We start from the raw sequence: 10,915 nt of genomic DNA, 5'->3' as shown, positions 1-10,915 counted from the left end.
GTCACCGAGCACCGGCCAGTGACCGTCCGTCTACCCAGCCCGTATTGCGGAAAACGGCAGCACATCAGATAAAAAAGGACAACCAGAAGCACCATATATAGACATGTGGTGTCGCCATAACGCAGGAACTTAGAATAAGTAGTTGAGATTCAGTCAGCCTTGACTGGTGTGTTTGAATGAAACTGTCACTTGGAGTACGTTTGGAACAAAACCGTTGTTCAGAAGACCTTGACTGAAGATCTGAAATCGAGAATTGTACGGGAATAATACAGGAAGCTATACTCAACTAACGGGTACATATGGATTAGGATATATCTTGTCGGACGAGCGGGAGCCAACTAACGCTCACATCACTCACGGGATAACAGGGCGGTGCGGATAAAAGTCACACTCATTTATAAATGTCAGCAGTCGATGACAAGGTCAAACCGTCATGCACGATATCTTCCCCATTAGAGCACCTGGTCATTAAGAACATAATTTCAGCAGTAAGCACACGTGGCTGCTGAGACATACAGCAATGTTTCCCTCGTCCCTAATAGGTGGCGGCGCTGAGCGTAGACACACTCAGATCGGCCAACCCCCTCACCCTCTGACCTTCCAGTCCAACCAACTGCCGTCTCGGCTGGCAGTGACGGAAACAGAACCTGGCTGTGGCCCATCCACCCAGGGTCATACCTTCGGGATGAATGGGATTAATTACCAACATTCAAACACCAGACCTCAGGTCCTCAACAGTAGTTAGATGGAACTCGTGCCATCGCCAAACTAAACAAGTCGAAGTGTGTGACACACGCCACACATTTTCCCCTTTTCGCCCGCTTTTTCCTGCTCGCCTCGCCCACAATCCTCCACCGGAAACACTCGACCCAGATGCGTCACGTATATTGAAACCAGCGATGAGCACAGACGCACGACTTACCGAATGAGACCGCCTCCAGAATCGCCGTACCGCGGACCGGACGGCGAGGGAGCACGACGGACACAACCTCGACGGACCGCCGGGAGCGTCCCCAGGGGTCCTCTCCCGCTGACCGCCGCAGCGCGTCCTCCCGGCTAGCTACACACCTCGGGTCGACCGCGCCGGCCCGTCCGCGCCCCGCTCACACAACACCGACCAAAACGGCCGCGGCCAACACAACTCTGGGATGAATGAACGCTCGTCGCCATGTAAAGAGATAGGTAAGCGGGCGGGCGGGCGCCGCTGGCCGCCGGGCCTTCAGTAGTCGATCTCGCCCTCGTCGCGGCGCTCGTATCCGGAGCCGTTGCCGGCGTCCTGGCCCATCTCGGGCGGCGGTGGTGGCGGCGGCAGGTCGCGCGGCTTCTTGTCCTCGTCCTTGAGCGGCGGGTTCTGGCCGTTGTAGCCGCTGCTGTACTCGGGGTAGTCGTCCTCCGGCTCCGTCTTGACGCGCACAGCGTCCGGGTCGAAGTAATCCTCGCCGTTGCGGTCGCGTCGGTCCCGGCGGTCCCTGCGGGAGGGGAGGGGGAGGGGCAGTCAGACACGGCGGGATGGGAGTGGCGGACGACGGGGAAGGGAGGATAGAGTGTCAGATACAGCAGGAATCAGGATGGTGTGCGGACGGCGGGGGAGAGGTTAAAGGTTAAAGACAGACAATACCCGTCGAAACATGAGAACAGATATTATACATAAATGACGATAGATAGATAGACGAAAAAAGAGTAAGAGAGACAACGGGAGAGAGAGAGAGAGAGAGAGAGAGAGAGAGAGAGAGAGAGAGAGAGAGAGAGAGAGAGAGAGAGAGAGAGAGAGAGAGAGAGAGAGAGAGAGAGAGAGAGAGAGAGAGAGAGACCACCATGAAATAGCGGGTGGTGTGACAGTGAGCATGCAGGCATCTGATCGTAAGCCTATAGTGCCATCTACAAATCGTTCCACATATCCAAACCAAACCCGAATGACATACGGCGACTGAGCAGCAATTCCATGCTCAGCATAACGACCCTCCTGACCCTATCAGACACCCGCTGACCCGGCTCCCCTCGTCGCGTAGCGGTGCAATGCTTCACACCGTACGGAGCCCGGGTTGGGCGGGGGGGGGGGGGAGGACCGGGGAGGCAGGTACCGGGCAGGTACTCGGGGGATAAAGCTCTCTCGGGGGCGGGATTTAGCAGGGCAACAGGTCACTGTCAGGTGCGGGAATTAGGGGTAAACAGACAGCTCTAGGGAGGATGGAGACTGGGGGAGGGCGGCAGCTGTCAGTGGCGGCTCTGACGGCCCAGACCACCCGGGCGGCGCGCTGAGCTCACGGCATGACGCCGGACCTGCCGACGGAGGCCAGACCGCTCGTAAAGCCGGCCATAACTGCTCGCGGAGCGGCGGATTACACCGCCGCAGCGCTGCCAGACAGGGCGACACAGCTCCTCCCTCCCTTCCACGGCCGGCGGGGCCACAGCGCGGACCCCACAGCAACACGGGTGACGGTCCTACCCGGCGTCCCGCCCACCCACACCAGCCCTCTCCTCCCGGCCAGTTCCCCCGTCCAGCACTCACCTGTCGCGGTCTCCGCGCTCGCGGCGTCGCTCGCGGTCGCGCCGCTCGCGGGGCGAGCGGCTGCGGTGCCGCCGCTCCCGGCTGCGCGAGCGCGAGCGGCGCCTCTTGCGCTCGCGGTCGTCGCCGCGCTCTCGGCGGTCGCGCGGGCTGCGCGAGCGGCGGCGCTTCTCTCGCTCGCGGCTGCGCTCGCGTCGGTCGCCGCCGCGCATCCGGTCCGAGTCCTCTCGGCCCGAGTACTTGACGTTGACGTCGGGCCCGCCGCGACGCGTGCCGCCCAGGCCGCCACCGAGCCGGCGCGGCAGCCAGCCCTTGACGGTGCGCGCGCGCTCCACGTCCACCAGCACGCGCCGGCCGTCCATCTTCTTACCGTCGGCGTGCTTGTAGGCGGCTGGAACACGCGGCCGGCGCTCGTCAGGAGCCCCCGGCGCCTTCGGACGCGCAGACGCACTCACCGTGGGCGGGGCGTGCCGCAGTCGCGGGCCAGCATCTCAGAAATACATGCACCTCCCCCCGCCCCCACCGCCCCATGCATTAAATCCCCGTGAATAGTTACTTAAAATGTGACCCGATTAAAACAGAAAACATATAGGAATTCAAATCAAGGTCTGCATAAAAGTAAAGGAGGCACACTACATACAAGAGGAATCCAACAGTCACAATAGAGCGAAAAAAAAAAAAACATGAAACCCACCAGCAATATGTTCGGCGATTGGTATCCAAACCAACCAACTTTCAATCACACTTAACTGATGAATCCTTCCACTACCAAAACATCAAAACAACAGCACGATTCACATCACAACACATCACGGCTACATCATCAACAATACCCTTGTCACGTCATCACCCCACCGATCAGTCCTACTTTACGTAACCAAGTGTGAAAAATGACGCATAAAATCCGCATCAGCATCTGTCAAATGGACACGATCCGAACTATAAATCACAACCCACGTCATGTTTCAGCAGCTCACGATTCAACAATACCCCGTCCGAGTCCCGCGTTAGTTCTTAGAGACGGCACACACACACACACACACACACACAGAGCCGGACACACTGGCTCCACCCTGCACCTGTCGGAACACAGACACGGTAACACCCGGTAACACCCGGTAGCACTCTGCCGCCGCCTGCCTGTGGACGCGGACGTGGTCAGCCCGTGGTAGCGGCGGGACGGGGAAGGATCGGGCCGAGTTACCTGCCGTAGTTACCTGGCAGTGAGGAGGTCGCGCGCGCTTTAGACGGTACGATCGGTCCTCGGCGGGTGGGAGCGTGGGTCCGGCCAGCCGCCATACCGTTCGACCCCACTTACGAAAGGTCAGTCTAGCACCTCCCTTACGCAGAGGTTCACCAAGAAAACGACCTCCCTTACTCAGAGGTAGAAGCAATGAGCAATTAAAAATTTACAAGTACCTCCCTTACACAGAGGCTTACGGGGAAAATGACCTCCCTTACTAAGAGGTATAAGCAATGAGCAACTACCTCCCTTACGCAGAGGTTCACCAAGTTTCTTCCGTACTTTCGAGATCTACTAAGAAAACGACCTCCCTTACTAAGAGGCAACTGCAATGAGCATTGAGCAAACATCTCGCTTACGGAGAGATTTATCAATAACCTCCCTTACTCAGAGGTATGAGCAGCGAGCATTGAGCAAGTACCTCCCTTACGCAGAGGTTTACCAAATACCTCCCTTAAACAGAGGCTTACCAACTGTTCCTCCCTTACTCAGAGGCATGAGCGCTGAACAAGGACGCGAAGATTTATCAATGGCCTCCCTTACTCAGAGGTATAAGCAATGATCAAGTACCTCCCTTACGCAGAGGTTTACCAAGTTCCTCTTTACGTAGAGGTTTTCCAGGTTCCTCCCTTACTCAGAGGTATGTGCAACGAGCAGTGAACAAATAACTACCACCCACGCAGAGGTGTCATTTTTACATATACGGTAGTAGTGAAAAGCAGACGATAGAAAATAACAGCATTGGCATGAGGACTTGAGGAACGAATACATAAATTTAGATAGGAAAAATGAAGCATGTGAACGGAGATATTTTCAGAACTTTACGTTGCCTTTTCAGCTTCAATGTACGTTTCAAGCATAAAAACTACCACGTAAATCTGAGCCGGATACTTCAAAGGTAGAACAATTAGATAGGTGTGCAAAATTACAGCCAATCAGAGTGGAAAAAGGAGCAGCCGAGTTCATACCAACCTCCACTTACGTGTTACTGCCGCTTGAAACTTACGCTAGCTGGCGAGCGACGCTGTGAATTCGTCGTAGGCATTGCCATTGGCAACCCACAGATGAAGAATGATTTCTCGAAATGAGGAAATTTTGAAACAATACTGGAGACAAGGCATTTCAAAGCTGAACAGTAAGTTGCAAAGTGCACGCAACATGCTTGAAATACGAAAAGGAAAAGTTACAATGATTAAAATTAAAAGTATAACAAATTTGGATTTCATAACTGAAAACTGAAGCCACAGAGATAGGCCTTTCATAATGACCTTTGAACAATACCAAACTTACAACCTTTCACTTACGCTGAAGACCAAGGCAGGCGCTTCGGGCGGGAGGCTGGTATAAACGCTTTCACCAAATGACATTTTTAGAAGAGTGACATTAACAGTTCTATCAAGTCTGGTAGCTGACTTCGTAACAGCATATTATGCCAGCCATACAATGTCGATTGAATGAATTACGTTCCACAATCATTGAACATGCCATTAAAGTAACTATGTTTCCGAAGTAGCAAACCGTTTCCGAATTTCCCATGAGACAACTGAATTGCCTCAACTTTCTAGCAATCATAAATATAATTCACTGTTCTTCTACACAAAAGCCTTCATTTGAATGACGCATGATTCATTCGAATTCCATCTGAAACTGATAGATGGCGCTAACCACAATGCAGTTATCTATCAACTGATGAGCGATTAACAATTTGGGTCATAATTAACAACAAAAGGAAATATAATGCAAGTGGAACATTTAGGTCGTACAAAACTCTATCGAAACTGATAGTAATTAAACTTTATTTTTGAACGCTACTTTAACCCGCGCCCCATTGGGCTATAGGCGGACCCTACCACCCGATGGGGGAAGGCGTTTCGCCCCCCCCCCCCCTCCCCTCAGATCTCGGAAAGTTACCGACCGATTTTGAAAATTCAAACGGCATTCGATAGCACCAGCAGGGTACTACTACCTTGTGACCAAGTTTCGTTGACCTAGGTGCAACCGATGACGTCAGAGGTCAGGTCAAAGGTAGCGTTTTTCACCGGTTACGGGCCTTCTAAGGAATGCGCTATAACATCGAATAAAAAGCATGTTATCGAACATCAGCGATTCAGCGTTGGTCGCCTAATACATATGCTGCTTAGGAGGTCACTGATACCAGGTCAGGTCACAGGTCAGGTCACGAAGGGTCACAATATGGACCCGTCGCCCAACTATACTAGGGTCGTGCGATGCGTGTTTTATGACAAATTTTACATTTCAAATTCAATGGTGTGGGTTAGGTACACGACCATAAGGACCGGTTTAGGTTCCGTTCTGGTGGAGGTCAGGTCAAGGTCAGGTAAAAAATATATCAAATTTCAAAGTTAATATTTTGCATAAAAAGGGTGTCTATTCGCTGCAGCTCATCACGGGGAATCCAATGGTGGTCTTCATTTTCCTCTCCGCGGTCCATAACGGCAGATTGAGTTGGAAAATTTTACGTCATGAATTTTGAGCAATTTTTTCCCATAACTTTGCCAAAAATAGAGCAATCGAACTGAAATTTGGCATGTCAATAGCATACTAATAGTTCTATAACGAACATTCCGTTTTTTATATTTTTTTTTGGTATTTTGGAGTATTATATAAAAAAACACTTTTTGAGTTTTGGGGGTCTAAATCCAAAACTTTCACAAATCCGAGATAGCGGTTTTGTAGCCCTGTTAATCCTACATCTTTTTTATTCTGTACATTTTTGTCTATCTCAAAAACTGTAGGCATGATAGCTCTTCCCGCAAACCTTTTTTGGTCGAAATTGGCAGAACATGACGTCACTCTGACGTTATTTGCGGCCAACCTATCATAGGCTTTGGAAAAATCTTTGGTCACAAGGTGTAAAATTGATGCCCGGAGAGGTCCTGCAAGTTTCGTGTCGATATAAGCTATACTTTGGGAGATATCGACTGAAAAGGAGAGGATGGCCGTTTCACCCCTTCGCCTAACGGGGCGCGGGTTAATGGAATCGAAATCCCTTTTTAATCAGAGTACTCGTATGCATATCATAATCATCAATTTTAATGAATTTCAGGTTAGGCATGACTATTTTTGAGGTAATTATCAACACTTACGCTTCTCTTATACTTTCCAACCGCTCTTCGCATTGTTCATGGACGCACATTCCTCTTCCAGCAGCAGGGGACGAATTTCAGGTAATTGAACTGAGCATAATTCAATGATGACGCAAAAGCTAAGAACTCCCCAAATTTTGAGTGAAACTGAAAACCAACCCTAGAGATAAAGCTGCATGACATCACCCATTTGGTCAGAAAGGGAGATTACAATAACATCAACTCTGCAACCATCTACTTTAATGATATTCAGATATCCATGAATAATGGAGCGTCATCTAGCCTCTTTGAGTGGGGGTTCATAAAACCTGGTATGGTTTTCGGCGATCGGGCTTACCACCATACAAACCTACAGGCCAGGGGATAGATACGTGGCGGAGTTGCGACCACAGGCTACGCGCCCGGGCGCCGCCAGGCTGCGGCAAACAAAAGCGTCAGTTACAATCATGCCTGGAGGATGGCGCCACGGCCCGGACCAGCGCAGATGCTCGCCCGGTCGGCGCCTTTAGGATGCAGGAACGTTTCAAACGCGAGACCACAATGTCATAGATTAACGACAGGGCTTTGGTTCAGCATTGTCTTTGGAACGAAACAGTATCACTTTGGGCAGGAGCGTAAGACATTAAACAGCACAAACAATCCGGCGCCAGTCTGTGGGAGAATTCCGTGTTTCGGATAGCCCGGCATCCGATACCTCCTCTGATGGCCTGAAAACACTACAGAGTGGCGCGAAAGGAGCGGCCTACACGCCGGAGGAACACTTTCAGGTAGCGGACAGCGCGACAGCTGCTGTAACAGCCGACAAAACCAGCACGGTCCAGGACAGGGGCAGGAGGGATGTGGGGGCAGCCAGTTCGGTGGCCGGGCCGGGAAGCCGCGGTCCGGGACAACCCAACCGACCCAACACTAGAGGGGAGACCGATAATTTAGTCCCGGGATCAGTGAGCAGCTGGGCATGATCCCGTCTCGGGCCCCTTACACCCCATAGCGCAGGGTCAGGTCAGGACGCGCGGGGCCGGACCGGGACGGGGCGGCGCCCGACGCGCTACTCACAGTGCATGTCTCGCTCGTGCTCGTACTCGATGAAGGCATAGCCGCGCGGCTTGCCCGACTGAGAGTTGTGCACCAGGACGATCTGACAACCACACACAATGGCGTCATCAAAGGCAGCTCAGAACTCTGGACGGTTGAGCAAGGGGCTCAGCATAGTGCATGTTGGTGGGCTGAGTGCAATAGGGCGCTCGTTCAAGTTTGAAGGGGAAGTCACAAACACGCCTCGGCTAGTGCAGAATAACAGACACTACTGATTGCACATCATAGAACATTCAGTATTTTGCAAGTCTGAAAAAATGGTGCCACAAGCGAGCACGAACAGGACATGAGACAAAAAAAAAAAACACAGATCGAATGACAAGGCCAGTAGTGCTAACATAACAGCTCGAAGGCACGCCACTCTTGTGTGATTTGATGCAAGGCAGCAATAACACAGAAAATATCTAAAATACACCACCTGCACCAACGACACATGGCTCTTAGACGAGACAGCACAGAAGCAGAACGAAGAGGGTGGAAATTTCAGACTACTAACCTTCTTGATGGGCCCGTGAACCTCGAATTCTCTCCGCAGCTTCGACTCTGAGGTGTCGTAGTTCTGGAAAACAGCCAAACAGTTACAAATATGGACTTTTTGGTGGATGATAATAGGCCGATATGGAACTTGCAATGTAAAAAACACACACACAATTATGCAAAAAAAAAAAAATAATAACGAAGAAAATACCTGGTGAACCCCGTTTTCAAACAAATGCCTACTAACAACAATACTAGTGTGTTAGACACTCCTAGAAAAGCGTAATTGGTCGGTGACTTATAGTGATTCAGTTATGACAAAAGCATAAAACCTGCATAAATGGCAGTGTGGCCGCCGGTACGGCGTGTTTTTAATTTGGTTGCGTCGAGCCGATCTTGTGACGTCATTTTCGCTCACTCTCACTTCCGTTTCACAATTGTTTACGTTCCCTCGCGTTTTCCTTATTTCCGTTGAACTGATCAGCCCACGAGGGAGAAACGTATGTTATTTATTTTTCTAATGTGTTTCATGTTTTGCCATATATTATTGATGCGTGTACCCTGTGAGCTCGTTGGATTCGCAATTTAAATAGGGCAAATGTGTTATATGACTAGAAATCGATTGGCTGTGGGTCGGGAGAGTGCGCCAGTTTGTGTGACAGCGGCCACATTTTGCCCCACAGGTCAAAACGTACCGTACCAGTACAGTAGGTCTACAAAAAAAGTCCCCCGCTCCAGAGGCGGCCGGCCGGCCGAACCCCCGGATTCCAGCCCCAACTCTATTGCGCAGGCCGCGGCAGCGACACGGGTCAGGTCGCGGCGCCCGGCGAGTGGGTCAGTTGGCGGCGGCCGGCCGTGGAGTGAGGACGCCGTGTGAGGGGCGCAGAGATGCCGCAGTGCTGAGGAGGGGGAAGATAGTGACTCTGCACTATGCCGGAAATGATGCCTTTGTGATCTAAATTAAACACCCGCAGACGCAGTGCATATCCTCCCTCGCCCCATTCCTATTTTACCATAACCCTTCAATAATCCGTAATGACCATTCAACGCAAGCAAGCAAACAAAACAACCCGTTTAGCGGCGACATCATCTCGGATAAAAAAGCGACAGTAATGATTAAAATAGACATAGCGCGAGAGCAAATCGAGGGGTATATATGTATCACATACCCAGCATTTTATTCCCATCTAGAAAATCAAGATTGGGGATCTTGTCCAACAAGTCAGCGGCCGTTCTAGACACAGATAAATGCTTTGTTTTCGGTCGCATCATTATCTGCAATAATTCGAAGCGAGGTTTAACCCTCGCCGGCCGAGAAGAAGGGGTGAATGCCGCCACCATGTATTTTTTTATTTTTGCGGTAGCTCAAAGCACACTGATGATAGAAGGCTGACATTTCATATGCCTTGCATTTGATTCACGCCGGATCATTTGACATCAACCACGTTTTCAGGTCAGGTCACTTAAACATGGCGTCTTAACCCTCGCCGGCCGAGGGGGGGGGGCAATAGGGTTTTTCGCGATAGCTCCGAACACGCTGGCGATAGAAAGCTGAAACATGGCATACCTGAACTTTGATTCAAGCCGGATCTTTTGACACCAACCGCATTTTTGGGTCAGGTCAGGTCACTGACCTATGGCGTCATAAGTGAGCCTTTGCACGGTCTTCAGATGTCGCAACTTCGCAACGCCCTCACTGCCAGAGGAGATGTCACAGGGAAATGAAACTTGCAGGATCTAGTATCCATTATGAGTCTCACAGCTTGTTTATCTCGGATTTTTCCTAAAGGTCATATGAGGTCAGGTCATTTTCGTGACCTCACCATTAGGTATAAGTCAATGGTGGAAAAATGAAAACTGCTATTCTGGCGCCGGGAACGATCTCCAACTACCTCAAGCACACAGAATCGTGATTTGATGCACTCCTTGCAAGGTTAGATGCGTCACGTTTGCAATGTTGACCTTGCGTGACGTCATTTATGACGTCATCAAGGTCATATTAGTTTCTCGTCAATAACTCTTGAACAAATTAAGCTAGCGAGTCGGGAAAGGCACCAATTGACTCAGGAAGACCTGCCGAATCGAATGATATGCGACATGACCTCTTTCGACCAACTTCGTGACCTGGGGGTGCTGACCTGACCTTGACCTGAGGTCAACACCCCAAGTTGACCTGACCCGGACAAAAAGTATATCATTCGACGCGCCTGAGCAAGGCGAACACGATGCTGCCAAAATCGCGGTTCTGCGGCCGTTTTTGCGAAGTTATTCACCAAAAACTGAACCGTAACTTGGGGCACTTGACCTGACCTCAGAGGTCACCGGTTGACCTAGGACCTTAAAATCGGGTACCAATCTCTGCGTCTCGTAACGGCGCACACGCTCGTTTTTTCCGCGACGCGCTAGCTCCACCTGGGGCGAAACGGCGAGGGGGGTTCGTACCCGCCCCCCCCCCCTCGGTCGGCGCGTATGTAGAAAACCAATAGGCCC

At 51.1% G+C, this 10,915-nt stretch overlaps 1 protein-coding gene across 1 annotated transcript in view; it reads right to left on the bottom strand.

The window, feature by feature from the left end:
* Positions 1 to 869: 869 nt before the first annotated feature.
* LOC122389079 (U1 small nuclear ribonucleoprotein 70 kDa-like) overlaps positions 870 to 10,915 on the bottom strand; it is a 33,100-nt gene continuing 23,054 nt past the window's right edge. The window contains exons 4-7 of the mRNA XM_043380765.1: positions 8,445 to 8,507; positions 7,910 to 7,991; positions 2,510 to 2,897; positions 870 to 1,469 (exon numbers count right to left, since the gene is read on the bottom strand). Coding sequence (XP_043236700.1) covers positions 1,220 to 1,469; positions 2,510 to 2,897; positions 7,910 to 7,991; positions 8,445 to 8,507 — 783 coding nt within the window. The 3' untranslated portion in view covers positions 870 to 1,219. The remainder of the gene's footprint in view (positions 1,470 to 2,509; positions 2,898 to 7,909; positions 7,992 to 8,444; positions 8,508 to 10,915) is intronic.

The sequence above is a fragment of the Amphibalanus amphitrite genome, unplaced genomic scaffold (genome assembly GCF_019059575.1).
Source record: "Amphibalanus amphitrite isolate SeventyFive unplaced genomic scaffold, NRLGWU_Aamphi_draft 000019F_arrow, whole genome shotgun sequence".
Classification (NCBI taxonomy): domain Eukaryota; kingdom Metazoa; phylum Arthropoda; class Thecostraca; order Balanomorpha; family Balanidae; genus Amphibalanus; species Amphibalanus amphitrite.
The sequence above is the reverse complement of the archived record's forward strand: the minus strand, read 5'-3'. Positions and strand labels throughout refer to the sequence as shown.